At 46.3% G+C, this 22,138-nt stretch overlaps 1 protein-coding gene across 2 annotated transcripts in view; it reads left to right on the top strand.

Annotated features, from left to right (window-relative positions):
- Nucleotides 1-20,725, top strand: part of UBE2L3 (ubiquitin conjugating enzyme E2 L3) — a 46,392-nt gene extending 25,667 nt beyond the window's left edge. For both annotated transcript variants that reach the window (XM_056120677.1, XM_056120676.1), the window contains 2 exons: nucleotides 15,205-15,391; nucleotides 20,032-20,725. In XM_056120677.1, coding sequence (XP_055976652.1) covers nucleotides 15,205-15,391; nucleotides 20,032-20,186 — 342 coding nt within the window. In that variant the 3' untranslated portion in view covers nucleotides 20,187-20,725. The remainder of the gene's footprint in view (nucleotides 1-15,204; nucleotides 15,392-20,031) is intronic.
- Nucleotides 20,726-22,138: the final 1,413 nt, after the last annotated feature.

Here is a 22,138-nt window from a genome sequence, read left to right as displayed (position 1 = left end):
ACTCTGAGGCCTGCAGATCCTGTTACTCTTTGTTTTTCTCTCTGTTTTGTTTCTTGGAGATCCTGATTTTTCCAGAATCGTGGGTGGTTGTCACGTGTGGAAGGATTGCCACTTCTCCATTGGAGACTTCTCCCCAGTCACCCCTCTGTCCATAAGTTGAGCTCACTTGCATGAGTGTGCCTTTCATTCTCCCTGACTCACCTCTGGAATTTCTGTGGGTGTGTTCCCCTTTCTTCCTGTTCTTTCCTATTGACACACCGTCTGTTTTAACTGTGTTCTCCATTTGAGCCTTAGGCCTCTCCCCTTTGCCTGACCCTGCTCTCCACAATCCTTTCTCATGGGCACACTGGCCACTTTGCCAGAGTAGCATTTTTTCTGGGCACGCTCACTGTAAGTACTTCCTTCTTGATAAGTCATACTTTTGTTATTTATTTACTTATTTTTAACACATTGATTGGGCTGGAGCGATAGCACAGCGGTAGGGCGTTTGCCTTGCACGCAGCCAACATGGCCGACCCGAGTTCGATTCCTCCGCCCCTCTCGGAGAGCCTGGCAAGCTACCGAGAGTATCTCGCCCGCAGGGCAGAGCCTGGCAAGCTCCCCATGACGTATTCGATATGCCAAACACAGTAACAACAAAGTCTCCAATGGAGACGTTACTGGGCCCGCTCGAGCAAATCGATGATCAACGGGAGGGCCTTTACTTTACTACTTTACTAACACATTGATGCTGGCATGTTCCACCAGTGACTCATGCTGGAATGCGGTTTAAGTAACACAAATTGTGTGACAGCATCAACAGGTTAACTTGGAAATATGAACAGCAAGCAGTAATTTGTAGTTCATTTTCATAGTCATTTGAGTAATTAAAATGTACTTTGTAGCTTGTCAGTACTCACTGAAAAAGTTTTCAAATCTGGATGAGTCCAGTTTAATTTTGAATATGAAAATCATCTTTAGATTTCTTTGGGCTCAGGTCACAGGTATGATGGTGAAATTCCTGATCCCGAAATGTTACTGGTGGTCTCAGCCCTTGTCTGCCTCTGTCGTAGGACTTTTAGGTGCCTGGTGGAAGGATGGCCAGTATTATCTGACCACCCCCTTTTCTAACCGAGATTTTGTAGTGAACAGTTTTCTCTGCAGATCTTTTGGGGGAAATACTAAGGGAAAAAAGGTATGTTTTAATTTAATTTTTCCTATTCTCAGTGGTGCTCAATGGACCATTCAGTGCCTGGAAGTGAACCCAGGTCTCTCACATGTAAAGCACATCTCCAGCCCTTTTAGCCATTGCTCCAGACCAATAAGTGGTATAGGTTTTTTGCTTTTGTTTTGTTTTGGATCCATACCTGGTTGTACTCAGGGCTTATGGCAGGCTTGGGAACCCATATGGGGTGTCAGGATTGAACCCAGGTTGGCCGGGTGCAAGGCAGGCACCCTGTCCACTGTATGATCTCTCCGACCCTGAGTGGTACAGTTTTGTTGCATTCTGTTTTGTGAGCTCCTCGGCCTGGGAGACTGCAGCCTGCAGATGTCTGTCGGGCAGGCTGTGCTTCAGCACGCACCGTAGCCTCACTCTAGTTTCAGGTTGGAGATCACGGCCTGGCTAAGGGGGAGTCTGCTGGAATCCCAGTGCACTTGGGCTGAGGCTCTCCCTGGTGGTTGTCCAGGCCAAAGCTTCGCCTTCCATTGGGGCTGGTTTCACATAAAGATTTCTTACCCAAATTCACCTGGTATCCACCACAGGGCCAGGTTGTTGCAGGTGTGACAACCCTGAAGCCTGCCTTTTCAACAGAACCGTTCCTCAGGGAGCCGCTTTGTAACTGCCCTGACTAGTTCAGAGAGCGCCTCCCAGAGGCACTTCCTAGAGACAGACACTTGATTAGCCATGGCAGTTCTGGTTTATTCACTTAATCGTTCTTATATATAAAATTATTTTCATTTAAAATTCAGATATGGGGGCTGGAGCAATAGCACAGTGGGTAGGGTGTTTGCCTTGCATGTGGCCGACCCGGGTTGATTCCCAGCATCCCATATGGTTCCCCGAGCACCGCCAGGAGTAATTCCTGAGTACAAAACCAGGAGTAACCCCTGTGCATCACCAGGTGTGACCCAAAAAGCAAAAAATAAATAAATAAAAATAAAATTCAGATATGAAAGGGTTCGCAATAGTATAGTGGGTAGGGTGTTTGCACATGACAGACATGGGTTCGATCCCTGGCATCCCCATATGGTCCCCTGAACACTGCTGAGTGTGACCAAAAAAATCTCCCCTTCTCCCCCAAAAATACCCTATAAATCTAGTTCAGATATGAAGTCCCAGGAAGAGATTATTATCCATGATCCTGCTTTGAAGAAATTGTGAGTAAGAGTTGGGACACTTTCCCTTCAGGAACTGGGGAGATGGTAGTGAGCCTTCTTGAAGCTTTTTGATCCATGAATCTGTTCACTGAACTTGTAGTAGATTCTTCCTAACCTTTTGTGCATACAGTTCTTAGTGGAATTCTGATTAATTTCCTAATTGTTCACTTTATTTTTCCCCCTTCCTCTCTCTGTCATAGACTGAAACTAGGGCCCCAGGTGCAAGGCAAGTGTTTTACCACTGAGCTGCATTCCTGGCCCAGTTATCATCCCTTTAAAAAATTCCTAAAATTTTTATTCTTTTTTGGGGGTGAAGAGGTGGTCACAACCAGCAATGCTCAGAAGTTACTCCTGGCTCTGCCCTCAAGAATTGCTCCTGGGGGCTGGAGAGATAGCACAGCGGGTAGGGCGTTTGCCTTGCGGCCAACCCGGGTTCGATTCCCAGCATCCCATATGGTCCCCTGAGCACTGCCGAAGTAACTCCTGAGTGCAGAGCCATGAGTAACCCCTGTGCATCGCCAGGTGTGACCCAAAAAGCAAAAAAAAGAAAGGAATTGCTCCTGGCGGTGCTCGGGGGAACATACGGGATGCTGGGAATCGCTCGAGTCCCTGAACCATTCCTTTAATTTTGGCCATTTGGATTATTGTTGATTTCCCCCTTCTTTTTTTTTGTCAGGGGCCACACCAGCAGTGCGCCGATCTAACTTCTGGCTCTGTGCTCCGAGTTCACTCCTGGTTAGTGACCAGGAGCGTCGTACATGGTCCTGAGTGTCAAACCTGGATTAGTTGCCTGCAAGGCCTGACCCTTATCCACTGTACTATCTCTCTGACCTGTGTTTTTTCCATTAAAAAAAATAATTATCAGTGAACATCTTTATGAGAAAAGTTTTAGTGTGCATTTCTGTTTTAGATTCTGATCGTAAAATGTGGTATTCATATATATATGCGCTAGGATCAAGGTTCTCTTGTACATAAGAAAAGGACCATTCAGAATTGTCTCTCTAAATTAAATTATCTATCGGATGTTTGTGCCGATATTTACTCCTGGCACTGTCTACACAAGTTGGCCTCTTCCCTCGCTTGTTATTTGCAGTCATGGATCAGGTGGGCATTATTATTTATGTATTTTGGGCCTTGCCCACCAATACTCGGGGACTATTTCTGACTCTGCTCAGGAGTGACCCCTCACAGTTCTTGGGGTACCATATCTGGTGACAGGTTTGGACCTTGGATTGATCACATATAAGGCAAATGCCTTACCTACTATACTTGATCTCTCTAGGACCTCATCTGTAAGGGAAGATATCTACTGGTTGGGGTTTTGTTTTGTTTAGTTTTGTTTTGGGGCCACACCCAGCGATGCTCAGGGATTATTCCTGGCTCTGCACTCAGGGATTAATCCTGGCCAGGTTCAGGGGACCATACGGTATGCTGGGGATCAAGATACCTTTTTGTCTCTCCAGCCCTCTACTATTCTTTTTGTTGTTGTTTGTTCGTTTTGGGTTTTTTTGAGGGGAGGAGGTCACACCTGGTGCTTAGGCCCGGCACTCAGGGAGCATTACTGTCAGGGCTTGGGGTCGGTATGGGATGTCATTGATCAAGTCTTGGCTGGCTACATGCATGGCAAGTGCTCTTATCTGCTACTCTTGTTCTGGCCCTAGGAAGATTGTCTGCTGTTAAGCCACATCCCAGCCTTGCAGTCTTTTTTATTTTATTTTATTTTTTTGCTTTTTGGGTCACACCCAGTGATGCACAGGGGTTCCTCCTGGCTCTGCACTCAGGAATTACCCCTGGCGGTGCTCAGGGGACCATATGGGATGCTGGGAATCGTGCAAGGCAAACGCTCTACACGCTGTGCTGTCACTCCAGCCCCACCTTGCAGTCTTTTTAATATGACACTGATTTTGTCAGAAGTGTGCTGATCTAATGATCTAATCACCCGAATGTCCTACCTTCTAACATCACCATCCTCTAACATTAGGTGTCCGGCATATGCTTTGGGGGAGGGCACAAACGTTCAGAACATAGTAGTTCTGATTCTGAATTTTTTGCTATTGTAGATGGAGTGTTTTGGGGGATGGGGCTAGGTCTCCCAGTATATATAGTGTGTCTTCAGGTAGTACTCTGGTCTGTGGTGTGAGCCTAGATCTCAGTGATGCTGTGGGGACCTTCACAGCATCTCTCTGGCCGTGCTTGAGTGCGCTTAGGACTGTGTCTGGCAGTACTTGGGGGACCCAGTGATTCCTTAGCCATTCCAAAAACTTGAAGGAAAGGGAACACTTCTTCGTTTTTGGTGTTCCTGACAGTGCTCAGGGGGGACCAAGTGGTGCTGGGGATCGAACCCAGGCATTAAAATCTGGATGAGAGCTCCCAGCAGCATCTCCGATTCATTACTTTGGTTAATTATGAATCTATGTTTTGGTTGATGTGTTCAGAAAACTTTTAGCAAATCTTTCATGATCCCCATAATTCAGTTATGTGACTCATGGGATTATGACACACACTAAAAAGGCAGGGTCTTTCATTTAGTTAGCTTATGGGACTCCCGTTTACATTTTTCTTAGGGTAAGTTCATCAGTGAGGAAATTGTTTTGCTTATATGGGAATATGGGAATGTCTTAATCTCTCTCTCTCTCTCTCTCTCTCTCTCTCTCTCTCTCTCGTCTTCATTTAATTTTTATTTTGGGTTCTTCATTCTTTTTTTTTTTTCCCTTTTTTAGAGCTGCAACCATTGATTGGTGTTCAAGGCTTACTTCTTACTCTGCACTCAGGGATCACTCCTAGTGTGGCTTGGGAGACCATATGGGGATCTGGGGGTTGACCCCTGGTGAACTGTATACATGGAAAAATCACTCCTCTCAGTACTATCATACTGGCCTTCTTTGATGCCTTTTAATAATTTCTGCTCTTTGTTAATGTCTCTTTTTTCAGAGATCAGTTCTCTGGATTTATTTTGTTATTTGTGCATGATTTCCTTTACCTCTTTGAACATGTTTACAACTGTAGCACTGTCCTCCCGTTGTTCATCGATTTGCTCGAGCGGGCACCAGTAACGTCTCACAACAAATTGTGAGACCTGTTGTTACTGTTTATCGCATATCAAATACGTCACGGGGAGCTTTCCAGGCTTTGCCATGTGGGCGAGATACTCTAGGTAGCTTGCCGGGCTTTCTGAGAGGGGCAGAGGAATCGAATTTGGGTCAGCCATGTTGGCCGCTTGTAAGGCAAACACCTTACCCGTTATGCTATCGCTCCACCCCTAGGTTTTAATTATTTGTCAAGTAAGTTCAGCCGTCTGGGCTTTCTCAGGAATAGTTTCTTTAAAATTTTTTATTTTTTCGGTTTCTGTTGTTTTTTTCATGTTGACCATATTTTTTCTGTGTGTGTCTTGTGATTGTTCTTTCATTCAGAACTGGGCAGTCTGAATACTATGTGATCATGGGGGCTGGGGGAGGGTGCTGGAACTGAACTGTGGGCCTCATGCATGTGAGACATTTGCTCTACCGCTGAGCTCATCTTCAGCCCCTCAGCCAGTGATCAGAGTGGAGTTTTCTGAAATCCAAAGAACTTAAAAAGAAAAGCCTCCCTTAGTTTTTGACGATTGGCTCCATGTTTGCATTTCTCCTGGATCATCTGCAGTTCTGCATCTGCCTTGATTTCCTGCCTGCGTTGAGTCCATCGAATAGTAGGTTGGCCCGAGGTGAAAGCCTTAGCACCTCTCATGCATGTGGCTTTCTCAGTTCCCCAGAATTATATGCATACTTTGCTTATTTTGTTTCACTTGTCAAACCAAGGACCTCTTGTACATGCGAAGCATGTGCTCTACTGCTGAGCTACATCCCTGACTTCCCAGGCACCTTCGAAAGTGTAATTTTCTCTCTGGCTTTTCTTTCTTGACTTTAGGCTTCTGTTGTTTTTGTTTACTGTTAGATTTTTCTCCAGGCCATGTGGATTTTTCTTGCCTACCTTATTTTTTAATAGTGGCAATGTGTTGTGTGTTGGTCTCTGCCCCCTCCCCCTCACCCCCCCCCCCCCCCAGTGTATTCTGGGTTAGACAAAATAGATGGGTGCCTGTGTCACGCCTTCAGGTAGCCCCCTAGAACAGAATGATTTGTGAACGTCTGCTCTGTTTCCTCTGCAGCTAGGGACCAGGTCCCAGTCTGGGAACAGAGACTGTCATGTTTGAAGTCTGCCTGCCAGCCAGCCAGCCAGAGAAGTGACCCGCCAGTCCAGGGGCTACTCAGGGCTACACTTAGCTCGGCAGTGCAGGCTGGACCATTAGTGTGTTGCTGCTCAGATCTGTTGATATTGGGTCACCAACACTATCCCCACCCAGGTTGGGGGGTGGAAGGGAGCATGTAGTGCTGGGGATCTAACTCGGGCCTTCAGGCCTGCAAGCCATGCGCTCTGCCCCCTGGAGCTATCTACCCAGAATAGTTGTATAAACTGACTTTTCTTTATTTCTTTTTTTTATTTTATTGAATCACCGTGAGATAAAAATACAAGCTTTCATGTTTGGATTACAGTCACACAATGATCAAACACCCATCCCTCCACCAATGCACATTCCCCACCACCAATCTCCCCAGTATACCCCCTTTCCCACCCTCCCCCTGCCTCCATGACAATTTCCCCCATGCTCTCTAGTTTTTTGGCATTATGGTCTGCAGTACAGATACTGAGAAGTTATCATGTTTGGTCCTTTATCTGCTTTCAGCACACATCTCCATCCTGACCGATCCCTCCAACCTTCGTTTTCTTAGTGATCCCGTCTTTATTCCAGCTGCCTTCCCTTCCCCCTGCATTGAGGCAGGCTTCCAACTGTGGAGCAGTCTTCCTGGCCCTGGTGTCTACTGTCCTTGGGTGTCAGTCTCTTGTTATGTTGTTTTAGACTCCACAAAGGAGTGCAGTCCTTCTATGTCTGTCCCTCTTTCTGACTCACCTCACTTAGTCTGAGACTCTCCATGTCTGTCCACTTATAAGCAAATTACACGCCTTCACCTCTCGTAGCAGCTGCTTAGTAAACTGACTTTTCCAGGGTTCTGACAAAGAATTGGTTGTATGGTTTCAGCAGTCTGGTTTTTCTTTTTGTTGTTTGAATGCTTTGTTGAGGGATGAAAGATTGGAGCTGTTTGCTTTGTCACACTCCAGTTACTTTACCCCGGAGGAATAATGTGGGGATGTGGAGAGCGTGCCAGATCCCCCCATGCCCCACATGATGTACTGAGTGTGCTCCTGGCAGTTCCGCTGTCGATCTCAGGGGCTATAAGCGAATTCCAGCTGTAGCACATTGAGGCATGTGTAAGCACCACAAAAAGGCAAACACCCCAACTAAAAGATAGGCAAGGCCAGAAAGCGTAGCCTCTGGTGAGCTCTGCGAGCACCACAGTCCCTGGCAGACTTCGCAGCTGTGACTTGTGTGCCTCCAGAGTGCAAACCTCTGAGTCCTGCAGCCAAGTGTATATGCACCGCCACCTAATGTGCTGCTCTTGTCGTGCATCAGCATTAACAGCTATGACTCTGGGAAGGAGGAAGGAGGATTGAACATTTTTTTCTTCATTAAATCAGAAAGGAATGAATTTGATGAGCTCCCACATAATCCTTAATGAAAGAGTGGAGCTGTTTGCTTTGTGGCTGACCCACATGCAATAGGCTGGGGTTTTTTCTTTTCTTTTTTTTTTAATGTAGGAGTACTGCTATTTATTTAGCCACTGATTAGCTGATTGAATTGTGCATGAACTCCACAGGCTGTTTCTTTTTGCTTTTGTTCATTTGTTTTTGTTTTATATCCATCAGTGCTGGGGAACCACCATATGTGGCGCCAGGGATCAAACCGAAGTCATCTGCATCAAGGCAAATGTCCTACCTACTGTACTATCGCTCCAACCTCTCTGTTCAGAAGAAAACTTTTATGATGATATTCCCCTCCCCCAAATGGTTTCTAATGAAAAAAGTCCAAACTTTGTCCTACTTTTTTTTTTTATTTTAATCTGGGCTACTCCTGTAGATCTTTGTCACTCTGACTCATTGGGGTGCTACTGCTGGTTTTACATTTTTTTTCTTTTGATTTTGGGCCACACCTCGCTGTGTTAAGGGCGTACTACTGACTCACCTCTGAGGGATCACTCCTGGTGGGACTTGGGGAGCCATATGCAGTGCTGGCGACCAAACCCGGGTCGGCCACATGCAAGGCAGGCACTACCCACTTTACTGTCTCCCTGGTCCCTGTGGTTTTACTTTTTATTTTTAATATATTTTTGGGGATTTTGGGTCACACCTGGCCAATGCTCAGGGGCTACTCCTGGCTCTGAACTCAGGAATTACTCCTGGCGTTGCTCAGGGGACCATATGGGATGCCAGGGATCAAACCCAGGTCGGCTGTGTGCAAGACAAATGCCCTCCCTGCTGTACTATTACTCCAGCCCCAGTTTTACTGTTTACTGTGAAGATACTACATGCACAAGTGAAAATATTCCAACAATGATAGTAAGTCTTGTAACTCTCTGTTCCTAAATTGTGAAATAGTGCTAATAAATCCTACCTCTTGTACAGGTCAGAAAGAGTAAATAAGTGCATAAAACTCCGAGCCTGGCACAAAGCAAATGTTTACTTCAGCTAGTCTTGTGTTAACTCTCAGTCAGACTTCTGGATTGCTTTGCCTTGCGCTTCAGAAGCACAGACTTGTGTGACTCATCTTTGTATCCCCGAGGTCATGTATATCGAGAACTGACTCAATAATTGTTTTTAAAGTGAAATGAGTGTTCTCTGGAGAGGCCTCCTGCTTCAAGCAGAAGTGGGGTATCACTGACAGTCTCATTTGCCTGGCCACTGCGCCAGGGTCTTCTCTTCATGGAGGAACCTCCTAAACAGTGACAGGCACCAGGGGCCAGTCCTGGTGGTATTTGGTTCAGTGTGGGAAAAATCCAGGATTACCTAGCAGGGCTGGGGGAGGGCGCATGTGGTGCTGAGGTTCAGACTTGGTCCTGGCATATATGTGTGCCCCTGACCACTGAACTGTCTTCCCCCATTCCTTTTTCCTGGGTGGAGCACATCCTGCAATGCTCAGAAGCACATGTACAGGAGATCGAACCGGGCTAGAGAGATAGTATAGTGGGTAGGGCACTTACCTTGCATTGGCTAACCTGAGTTTGATCCCCAACATCCTGTCCCCAAAGCACCACCAGGAGTAGTTCCTGCGTATAGAGCCAAAAGTAAGCCCTGAGCACTGCTGGGTGTGCCCCACCCACATACCCCAAAATAAAACAAACAAACAAAAAAATCACCTGGAGTTATCTGTGCCTCTATGCTGGCTCTTTTACCTGAGAAATTGTTTCTCTGTAGCACCTTGGAGGCTTATTGGATCTGCCCTCTGGGCTCTGATTCTGATCCCTTGCAAGTGACTTTGTTCTCATCTCAGGACCCTGCTCAGTGCCCTCCATCTGTTTATTGGGATTAGTCTGAGGCTGGGATGCTCAGAATTTCCTCATTATTGGTAAAATGCAGGTTCATTCATTTTTTTTTTTAGAGAAAGATGGGCCTTCTCAGGTTCTGGCATACTTTTTTTTTTTTGCTTTTTGGGTCACACCAGGGGATACTCAGGGGTTACTCCTGGCTCTACATTCAGGAATCACTCCTGGTGACACTGGGGAACCATATGGGATGCCAGGGATCGAACCCAGGTCGGCTGCGTGTGAGGCAAATGCCGTACCCGCTGTACTATCGCTTCGGCCCCACTCTTTCTAGATTGTATGCAGACCCTTCTTAATGAGGCCCTCTATCCTCCTCCTCCTCTTTCTGCTTCCCATGCATGGGTCTCTCTGAGTCGTGCCCTTCTCTGTGTTCTCTGCTCATCGTCATCAAAAATCACTTTTGGTTTTATAAAAAATCTTTTTATGTTTATTTCTTGTTTAATTTCCAAGTGTTTTGAGTTTTTCTGTTGGTTTGACGTCATTTCTGATTGTAAGTAAGAACACACACCCCACCGCCCCCCCGTCCGTCTGTCCGTCCAAAATGACCTGACTTTGAAAAGAAAAGTTACTGCCCCTGGTATAAGGTTCATTGGTGAGTGAGTGCTCCGGCAAGGGTGATCCTGCAGCTCAGATGTGTGAGTAAGCACCTACCTCCATTTGTCTTCTCTTCTGTGGTCAGTTGTCCAATCACTGATGACTGTTGCTCTTAGGACACAGGGTAGTGACTTTTTTTTTTTTCCCTTTTTGGGTTACACTTGGCAATGCACAGGGGTTACTCCTGGCTCTGCGCTCAGGAATTACTCCTGGCGGTGCTCTGGGGACCATATGGGATGCTGGGAATTGAACCTGGGTTGGGCTTCGTGCAAGGCAAACGCCCTACCTGCTATGCTATCGCTCCAGCCCCAGGGCAGTGACTCTTGCACTCAGCCTCTTCCTCTCTTTCCTTTACTCTCCTTCCTTCTCTTTTCCTTTTTTTTCTAGAACCATTGTAGAAACACATAGGTGGTGATGAGCTTTTTCTCCTTTGCATGACTGGAGCTGAAGCATGGTGTCCTTGTCAGGAAATAGGCAGAGAGAGAGAGAGAGAGAGAGAGAGAGAGAGAGAGAGAGAGAGAGAAAATAGGCAGTGGGGGGGGGTATATACACATGTGTGTATATGAAGCAGTTTCATCATAGAACTGTGCTATGATGAAAGAGCAAAGACCCCCCTCTATGGAAAGAGCCCCCTGCCCCTGTCCTTCACGTCTCATCTAGGATCAGCAGGTTTGGCCATCCCCACCCTTTGTGTTCTAGCCAAGGGATTGCTTGTGCCACAGCAGGCAGTGATGCCCAGTGGTTAATACTGAGTCCGGGCTCTATTTTGCTACTCTTGTGGCAGTGGGATGGGGTGGGAGCACATGGTGTTCCATCCAAAGATCAGCTCTGGTAGGATCCCTGTGGCCTCAGGGCAGAGTTGGTCAGGACTGTGTTCAGCACACATGGGGTGCTGGGAACCAAGTGTGAAACCTCACTCTTGTCATAGAGACATATTTCATCACCAGGCCACCCACAACTCTTAAAAATTTAAGGATCAGATTGAGGCCTGCGCAGATCCTAACCTGTCTGTGGTTTGGGGTTGCTATCTGCCTCATAAAGCAAAGCAGAGGGTTTGTCTCACGGGAAGACAAAGTAGTCTTCTCCTCTGAAAAAGCCTCCTACACACTTGACTCTGGTCTTTTCAGGAATAGAAGGGCTGACACTGAGGTCTTGAGTCTGGAGTTTGAGTTGAGGTTTTTATAACAGTGCTTATAACCAGAAAGTGCTTGGTGGGGCTTAGTTACTACTAGACTTGTCACTATTAACCCAGTGTTATTATTCAACATGTAATCAGTTAAGTAATCATTGGTATAGTATGTGTTTTGTTTTGTTTTTTTATAAAGTCTGGAAGTTGGGAGTTTGGGTTTGGGTTTTTGACTGTAGCCAGTGGCACACGGGGACTCCTCTGGTCCTGTGCCTGTGCAGTGTGGGGGTTGAAAGCCAGTCCTCCTGTGTGCAAGGAATGTGCCCACCCCCTTGAGCTTGCTCCAGCCCCAAGTGGTATCTTTGCACATAGAGCAGATCTCAGTTTGGAAGCATCTCATTTCAAGGACATGACAGTCCCTTGCAGAAGGTGACTAGATTACTACTGGCCAGTACAGATTTAGATTTATCAGGATTTTCTCCAGGGCTTAGTGAAATTGTCGTCTGCATGGGGGAAATAACACAAAACAGGTATTTGTCAAGCACTGCACTCTCTGGCTCCTAAATTAATTTTTAAATTTAAAAAAAATTGAGGTCAGGGGTTGGAGAGATGCTTGCAAGCTGCTAACCCAGGTACCATCCCCAGCACCACATATGGTCCTCCAAGTAATTCCTGAGAACAGAGCTAGGAGTAACCCCAGAGGTGGGTATGGCCCCAAAACGAAGATGGGGTCAGCCTGAGTCATAGTACATTGGGTAAGGCACTTGCCTTGCAAGCAACCAATCTTAGTTCAATCCCTGGCATCCCATATGGTTTTCCAAGCATTGCCAGGACTAATTTCTGAATGCAGAGCCAGGAGTGACTTATTATTTTGCTGGGTGTAACAAAATAAATAAATATTTGTATCATGTTTACCTATAAAGCAGTTCTTGTCCTATAGCAGGGTGGTGGGAAACAGATGATAGAGGAGTAGATAGTACATACCTAGCCTGTCCGGGGTTCTGAGTTTGTTTATTTGCTTTTTGGATCACACCCAAAGATGATCAGGGATTACTCCTGGCTCTGCACTCTGGAATTACTCCTGGCAGTGCTTGGAGGACCATATGGGATGCCGGAAAATCAAACCTGGGGGGTCGACCATGTGCAGGGCAGACACTCCCACTGTACTATCGCTCTCCCCCGAGGTTCTGAGTTTAATCTCAGCACTGCATGGCCCCCTGAATCATCAGGAAGTACTGGTTGAGTATTGCTGGGTATGGCCCTTGAATGTAGAAATTGTACATCCTGACAGTGGAATATGCTTCAGCCATTACAGAGATCCTGGAGGTCTGGGTACATGTATGTTGAGGGTAGGGTCAAGTCAGCAACAAGCTGTTAAGTGAATGATGGTGGTACCAGTACTAAGCATGCAAATCTCTGTGTGTGCACACATGTTAAGTGGCAGGAATGCCATGTACCTGGGTGCAGGCCAGTCTCTCTCTCCAGGAGGTGACTAAGGCACTGGGACACTGTTATTTTGTCTGTTTTTCCAGTCCCTGAAAAGGGAGTTTGGAGTCTCCAAAGGTCTTGAGACTCAGACAGAAAACTTCCTTGCAGGTGGGCCTTCCTACAATTACTGTTACATTATTGATTATTACTATGCCGAGGATCTGACCCTGGGCCTTGCACGTGGTATAAGCATGTATACTAACATAGAGTGCCATTCCTGGCAGAGGTTACTAGGTGCACAGATTATTGGTATGGCCACATTTCTTTAGTTGGTTTTGGTTTGGGGGGTCATACCGAGTAGTGCTCAGGACGCCTTAAAGGCTCAGTTGTTTACCTCAATTAAAAAACTAACTTTTAGCTTTCTTCCCACTTTGTATGAACCTGTATAGCTCTCTCTGTCTCACTTCATTCACATCTCTCTGAATTTCTTTCCATAAAACTATTTGCTCCACTAAAAAAAAAAAAAGCGGCCTCTTGCGGAGGGGGCTGCTAGAGATGTAGTTAAATGGTTTAGCAGTCAAGCACATGCCTTCCTCGTATGAGGCATGGATTCAGTCCCCGGCACCATAGAAGAAAGCACCTCCAGAAATGCAAGCAAACATGTTAAAGATACTCAAGGGGTTTCCAGATTCCAGACTACTGTATAGAAACCCAGCGGGGGATGATAACAGCGATAGACCAATAAATAACTATTAAAATGGTGAAAACCTAAAACTACGCCAGATGCTGGCAAGAATGTATCAGTGATGAATTCTCATTATTGGTGGGAATGAAAAAATGGTATAGACAGTTCGGTGGCTTCTTGCAAAATGAAACATTGCAGTTCAGAGAAAATGTGCAGTGGGTAAAGCGCTCGCTTTGCATGCAGCTGACCCAGATTTGATCCCTGGCACCCCATATCATATCCCCAGAACACTGCTGCGTGGGACCCAGAATTGGGGGAGAAGAAACTAGTGGGACCAGAGAGACAGTACAGGTGTTAAAACACTTGCCTTGCTGACTCTGCTTTGATCCCTAGCACTGCATGGACCCCTGAAAACAAAGCTAGGAGCAGCCTGTGAGCACTACTGGATTGTAGCACTACTACAAACCTCACCCCTGCAAAAAAAGAGATCAAGCATACTTTCTCTCACTCTCTGACCTCGCAGTTGTACTTTTTGGTATTTATGAATTGAAAATTTATTTACACAAAACCATGCATATAATATTTAAGCAACCTTGTTTACAATTGCCCAGACTTAAAGCTACGGAGATGTTTTTCAGTAGTTGAATGAATTATTGAGCACTGATTCATCTAGACCAGAGGCCCCCATATTTATTTTTGGCCTAACGCCCCCTTTTCAGTGTCCCTAGAACTCTACCTTCTCTAAGCCGACTAACAGAAAGACACCCCCAGATGTTCCAGCATTCACTCCTGCAGTGTATGGGAGGGTTGTCACTCACCTTGGAATCTAGATAGTGGTATAAAGAAATGAGCTCTTCGTGGGTCAAAGCGATAGTACAGAGTAGGTAGGGCACTTGCCTTGCATGCAGTTGACCCTGGTTTGATCCCCAAGTACCACCAGGAATGAGCCTAGTCTAGGAGTAACCCCTCTTACTACTGGGTTTGACCCAAAAAGAAAAAGAGAGAGAGCGCTCTTCAGTTACAAAAGGACAGAAGAAACCTTGTTAAATGCATATTGTTAGTGACAGAAGCATATCTGAAAAGGCTACATATGATTTCAGCCTAATGTGTTATGCAGAACCCATAAAATGTACACCAAGTGTGAGCCTATGTGAAGTAATGGATTTTGGGTGATAATGTGGTATCTGTTGGGGTCGTCAGATATATCGCTCTGATATTGACAGTGAGGAACTGTTTGTACTTTCCTCAAGTTTTTCTGTCAGTCTGAAACTACTCAATTTTTGCAGTGCTTAGGAGCGAACCCTGGATCCTTGTGCATGATCCAGTCCTCAGGCATGCAGAGCACTTTACCACAGAGCCACTTACCCCAGCCCCAAAGTGCTGTGCTTTGCTTGTGTGTGGTGACAGCATCCAGTGCAGGCGTCTCATTTGTTAGGCAAGTGTTCTAGCCTTTTGCCATCGCCACAGTCCTCTAAAACAAAGTGTATTATTTACAGTTTGCAAACTGTATTGTGTTCATTTTAATCTCTTCTCTTTTACCTCAGGACAATCCTCCATATGATAAGGGGGCCTTCAGAATCGAAATAAACTTCCCAGCAGAGTACCCATTCAAACCACCGAAGATCACATTTAAAACAAAGATCTATCACCCAAACATTGATGAAAAGGGGCAGGTCTGTCTGCCAGTAATTAGTGCTGAAAACTGGAAGCCAGCAACCAAAACCGACCAAGGTAAGATGTGCTGTTCTGTGTGGGGCTGTTCAGCTTTCCCACCGTGGTTTGTTGAAAAGGGTCTCTCCATTCGATGGAGTTGGTTCTGTGTCATAGATGAGCTGCTTTAGACAGGGCATCTGATCCCATAAGACTTGTTGCACAGAGTCCAGAGAAGTGCTACTGAAACGCTACCACCCCTTGTGGGGATAGCCAGGGATTGTGAGGCTTTTGTGCTCCCATCCCAGCGGGGAGACACAGAAAGACCAGTCCAGTGTTAGCTGACTGAAGTGAAGACATGCGCATGTCACTGGAGTTTGATGAGTTGTGGGGCCGGCTACCTTGAGAGGGGCATGGGAGCAGGTTTTAGGCGACCCTCCACGTTGCAGCCAGCATGTGAATCCAAAAGGGAGGTTGAAAGAGGCTGGAAAAAAGAAAAGGACCAAGCCAAAGCCACTTGATGTGCAGCAGTGCTAGTGGCTTAGAGTGTAAGATAGAGAATGGTGAGGTGGAAGCACTTCCTTAGCTTAGTGGGCCTGGAACTCTCTGGAATAGATAAGCCCATATATGTCTCTGGATCACCACTATATTATGATACACACTCAGTTTTCTGGGAAAAGGACTTGATTCAGTATTGTGGTTAGCCTTTCACCGTCCCCTGGAAATAACTGGGTTGTGTCTTTTATTTCTTAGTATCCCCTCTTTTTTTTTTTTTTGAGAGCCACACCCGGCAGTGCTTGAAAGTAGAATTTGAGGGACTTTGGGCTGGAGCGATAGCACAGCGGGTAGGGCGTTTACCTTGCACGCGGCTGACCCAGGGTCGATTCCCAGCATCCCTTATGGTCTCCTGAGCACCGCCAGGGGTAATTCCTGAGTGCAGAGCCAGGAGTAACCCCTGTGCATCGCCGGGTGTGACCCAAAAAGGAAAAATAATAATAATAATAATAAATTCCTAGTTCTGTGTGAGATATTGGTAGCTTAATTCATCAAAGAATGCCTCGTCAACCCTGAGCACACTCCTCGAGCCCCTGCCAGCTTGTATTAAAAACCTGCCTGAGGAGAGCCAGTGCTTGTGGGCGTCCCACACAGGCTCCACGCCAAGTCACAAGCTCTCGTCAGAGCACTGGGGCTTGGTAAATTTGGGGGCACCACTTGAAGGAGCTGACTGTAGCAGTTTCTAATCTAGATGTATCTCAGAAATTAGAGTATATGCCTGGATTGATCCCCAGCATCTGGGAGGTGGGGGTGGGGGAAATCCAGCTCTAGGCTCAGAGCCAAGATGTTCTGCTTTCTCCAGCAGTGCCTGCCTTCCTGCTCGCCTCTCAGATCAACCTTCTCAGAGGGTTTTTTTTTTCCATTTGGAGGGTGTTTTGTTTTTGTTTTGATTTGTTTTGTTTTTCCCACACCTGGCTGTGATCAGGGCTTATTCCCTGATCTGGTTCTGCATTCAGGGAATCCCTCCTGGTAGGACTTGGGAACCCTTATGGGCTCTTGAGGATTGAATCTGGGTTGACTGCATGTAAGTCAGGTGCCCACTGGCTAAACTGCCTCTCCAGCCCCAGGCTTTTTTTTTTTTTTCTGTAAAGTGAACTTGTTTTCCGTGATAAAAACTTCTTTGCCAGGAATTGGGAGGTAGCTCAACTGATAGGGCGTGTGGGCCCACACGCCACTATGTGTAGTAACCCTTAGTGACCCCCAAGCATAGTGCATCGCTGGACCTCAGCACCAAGCTGTTGGGTCCAGGTGAAACAATGGATAGGGTGCTGACCCAGCTTCGATCCTGGGCATCCCATATGGTCTCCCAAGCATTGCCAGGAGTAATTCCTGAGTGCAGAGTCAGGAGCTACCCCTGAGCACTGCTGGATGTGGCCCTAAAACCAAAATAAAATAAAAACTAGATTTTAGGGAGTCACAGCAATAGTACCACTGGTAGAGTGTTTGCCTTGCACTTGGCAACCAGGGTTCAGTCCTCTCCTCTTCCCCCTGCCCCCCAATATGGTCCTTTGAACTGACCAGAAATAAGCTCTGAGCACCACCAGCTTGTGGGGGGGGGGGTGTTTATTTGAGATATTTATGTATATTTGATCAATTCAGAAGAAAGAATTAAACAGATAAATAACAAACTTGTGATCCTGAGCACAGAACTGGAGGTGTGCTCTGAGCACAGCTAGTATCTTTTGTAAAGCAAGTTCTTTTTGGAGGGAGGTTAGAGGCCTCCCAAGATCTGCTCAGACATCTGGAGGCCCCTACCAGTGATTCTCATCCAGGCCCTAGGACACATTGTTGCTGGTATTCAGCAGAGGAGCAGCAGTACTTCCCCGACAGCCAGCAGTACTGGGTTTTAGAGCAGCTTTCTCACTGAGAGTCAGGTGATCCCCTCGGGCGCTAAGATATTCAGGAGGTGGGGGTTGGTGTCACAGATGAAAATGACATAAAAGGATTCACAGCACAAGACTAGGGAACCAGCTGGCATGTCAGCATCCCATGTGGTGGAAATAGGGTTGAAAGGTGGGGACTATGCTTGGAAAAGGGTTGAGTAACTATTTTCAAAGACATGTGGTAGCAGGATTCCAATCGGGGTCGTCACATTCACCATGTCTTAATCCTTGTATTGTTTCCCCAGCTGTCAAAATCTTCATAGTTAACAAATCCTATACAAATAAGTTGGGGCTGGAGTGATAGGACAGCAGGTAGGGTGTTTGCCTTGCACGCTGCCAACCCAGATTCGATTCCCAGCATCCCATATGGTCCCCTGAGCACCACCAGGGGTAATTCCTGAGTGCAGAGCCAAAAGCAAAAAAATAAATAAGTGAGCAGTATATATATAAATATATAAATAATATCATGAACAGTGTATAAATAAATAATGTCCCCAAGCTGCCCCAAAAAACAGGTTAAAAACCTATTAAACCAGTAATCATTTAAGACATAATGGAAATATGTCACAGTGGAGTGCCAACATTTGAGATTGGAAAAATAGGGATGGAATAACTTTATCTTTGTCTCTGCTCCACTAAGTGAGAATAGAATATATATAGAAGGGCTGAGTCTTGAAATACAGAAAAACGTGTGTAGGTGTCACTGATTTTTGACCTGCTTCTTTTGAGACAGTGGCAGGGAGGACAGTGCAGGGAGGGAGATGATCAGGTCTGGCCTTCCACCAACCCTGCTTTTCCTGTCATCCTCAGAACTTAGGAACTCGGCCTCGACCTCTCTACCCTTCTTGTGCTATCCGCCAGACTTTTGCCCCCTGCGTCACCCATGCCAGCTGCGGCCACAGAATTCCATCCCACGTAGTAGCAGTGATAGGTGCTCTCTGGATATGCTCTTTGGCTATCTCTGCATTTACTGTAGTGACTTTTCCTTTGTGCATGACTTAAAAGCAATCATGCTTTTCTCTGCTTATAGTAATCCTGAGGTAAAATGCATGCCCCAGGCAAAGAATCCGTATTATTGGTGATCCAGAGGAGAGAGCATTTTAGTAGGAGCAAGGTGATGGGAGCTGATGTTGGGGGCTGCTGGTCATAATGGGGGAAGTGTTGAGGTGTGAGGTGTTGATCTTCCGTATTTCCTCCGTGGTATTTCTTGTCTTAGGGACTACTGTGCTTTGGGAGAGCATTGTAGAGACCCCCCCCCCAAAAAAAAAAAACCCTTCAGTGTGTTTGCCTCTGGAGTTGTCAGTGTGGTGCAGTTGAGGCTTACCCCGCAATGACTAGGTAGGGTGCTTAAAACAAGCCTCTTCTTGGCAAGTTCAAAAGCTTGTCTTCAGGGTACAGACCTGCTAATATACTTTCATGCTTGTATTTTCTGTTGAAACTACCCTAAACTGAGTGTGTCTGTGTGTTTTGATTCTTTAGAGAGTGGTGTGTATCCAGAAATGGCTAGGGGCTAAGACATTTCAGTTCAGAAGGGCTTCCTGGAGACCAGAGCCAGTACAGGAGCGGAGGAGCTGGCGAGATAGTATAAAAGATAAGCTCCTTACCTTGCACCTGGCTGACCCATGTTTGATTGTGGCACCTCCTCTGTTCCCTCAAGCCTCTCCAGTAGTAAGATTGAGCACTGCCAGATGTGACCTAAACTCTCCTACCTCTTCCCCCACCTCTGCCCTGCCAAGAAAAAAAAAACATGCTTTTAGTGGGTCGGGTGTTTGCCTCGAATATGGTTGGCACAAGTTTGATCTCCAATACCTCATGTGGTTCCAGAGCACTGCCAAAAGCACAGAGCCTAGGAGTAAGCCCTGAATAGTGCCAGGTACGGCCAAAAAAAAATAAAAGAAAACCAAAAAAGATTATACTGGAAGTAAGGTACTTGCCCTGTTTGCAGAGCTGACCCCAGTTGATCCCTGGCTCCTCCAGGGGTCACTTATTGTGTACAGAGCCAGGAATAGCCCCTGAGCACTGCTGGGTATAGCCCAAACACCCAAACAGACAAAAACAGAAAAGCTTCCTGAGGATGAGGGGTCACTCTGAACCATTATCAGTGTAGAACATCACTGTCTAATTCCTCATGGAGGGAAGATGGGCTGGTGGGCAGAATTTTGGGTAAGTGCAGACTGCTTTCAAACATACCACTATGAATCAGTGTTAAACTGAGAATTGCATTGTTTTCCTGCATCCTTTAAGATCAGTCTCACCAGTGATGCCTTGTCCTTTTCTTGACAGTAATCCAGTCCCTCATTGCACTGGTGAACGACCCCCAGCCTGAGCACCCACTTCGGGCTGACCTAGCTGAAGAATACTCTAAGGACCGTAAAAAATTCTGTAAGAATGCTGAAGAGTTTACAAAGAAATATGGGGAAAAGCGACCCGTGGACTAAATCTGTCATGATTGATTCCAGCAAGTGTGAGCAGAGGCCCCGAGCAGTGCATTCAAACACCCGCAAAGCAGGACTCTGTGGAAAATTGACATGTGCCACCGCCTGGCGTTCGCTTGTGGCAGTTACTAACTTTCTACAGTTTTCTTAATCAAAAGTGGTCTAGGTAACCTGTAAAGAAAGGATTAAAATTCTAAGATGTTCTAGTTCTGCTTTCTTTGTTTTAAAAATCACTGCTTCAATCTACTTTAAAAGAATGGTGTTTCTCTTCTTTTCCAAATTTATCCCAAATCTTCAATTTACATTTAGTCCTTAAAAGTTTAAAGAAAAAAAGTTTAAAAAGGTTGTGGTTCCCCTTTGCCCCTGCCTCATTCAGTTTATTTTTTACTCATTCACTTCCCCAGATCCAGGCCTGGTCTCCTACACAAGAAGAGACAGTGCTGGCATTTCTGGTGCCATCTCTCTTCCTGTGTCGGTCACACTGCCTGGTGTGTGGAAGTTGGTTCAAATTCTCCTGACTCCAGTTTATAACATCTTTTTTTTTTTTTAAACAATCTAACCAACTTATTTTCCCTCCACTATGCACCCCCTCCCCATGCTATTAAAAGGGAGGCCCAACTTTTCTGTAAAAATCTGGCAAATTGTTACCACAGTAACATTGATTAAATGGGCAAACCCAATGTCTCTGTGTGTGATTGAACCCCAACCTGGCCCTGCCTGCTGGGGAAATCAGGTTCGTGGTGACCCCTGGGAGGGTCTGCCAGCCGGAGGACACTGACTGCACTCTACGAGGAATTTCTCAACAGAAGGGCATGCCTCTCGCAGCCAAGTAGAAGATACGCTGAGGGCTGCAGACAACGCTGAAGCCAGAATGTCCATTTGAATTTCCACGTTTATTTGTCACCGAGCTCCGCCCGAATGTGCCAGGGAGCTTGCGCCAGCTCCTCCGTGCAGCAGCCCCACAGTGGCCAGCCTTTCCTCCCTCGGCACACTTTGACCCTTTGCGGGGTCGGAATTGGCAGGACTCGGCCATAGCCAGCACCGACCTGCGGTCACCGGCACCCTGCTGGCCCTTTCCTTCGAAGCACCCAGGCCAGGAACAAGACCCTCCCTCTGGACTCACAGCCTTTTGGAGTCAATCTCCATTTGAAGCTCAGTAATATCCTTTACATGTGTTTTATATTGTTTTGACTGCCTTTTTTTGTAGAAATAAAAATTGACCTTAGAATTTATCATCAGATGAACTTGTAAGGATTTGAATGTTGATGTCTTTTCAAAGCAAACGGGACTGTCCCTGAAAGAGCATGTCACTGACACCCAGAGGAAGCGGATGGTCCAGATGCTGTGTGCCACCAACTCCACTTCTGTTCCTGGCGCCTTCCCTTCTTGGCTGAGAGGGGGACTCGATCCTGTGGAGAAGATGACTTAAACTTTACTTTCTATCTTCATTTTGGTTCTCGAGATCTTTCCAAGGCTTACCGACCTGTATGTAAAAGCTTGGCGTTAACCTGCACAGAACGGGGTGGGATTGGTAGAGCAGACGTGTAGTTGCCCAGATGCCCGGCGCCTGAGATATGTCCGTGAACCCAGCTTTAGTCTTAAGGTATACAAGGGGCAGGCTCTGGAGACTCTGTGTACCCAAAATGGCAAGAGCGCTGGGCCAGCTGTTTCACATATTCCTCTTCACTAGCATAAAGGTCATGTTGAACTGTATTTCACTTAACACAGATTTGTGATTTTTTTAAAAAATGCCAAATTCTGTCAGAAGCTATCAAAAGTTAGCCACCATTTGTTCTCATGCTTCTTCTGAATTCAGAACTCTGGCCATTCTCAGAACTATCCCATTGCTTCGTATTTTGACCAGTGTAGCTCTGCCCGCCTGTCATCCCCCTTCCTTCTCTGCTCACCATGGGAGGATTCCTTTGCCAAAGCCGGCGGCCCCCCTCAGGGACTCT

Source organism: Sorex fumeus, unplaced genomic scaffold (genome assembly GCF_029834395.1).
Source record: "Sorex fumeus unplaced genomic scaffold, SorFum_2.1 ptg000043l, whole genome shotgun sequence".
Lineage (NCBI taxonomy): Eukaryota > Metazoa > Chordata > Mammalia > Eulipotyphla > Soricidae > Sorex > Sorex fumeus.
This window is presented reverse-complemented; position numbering and strand designations above follow the sequence as displayed.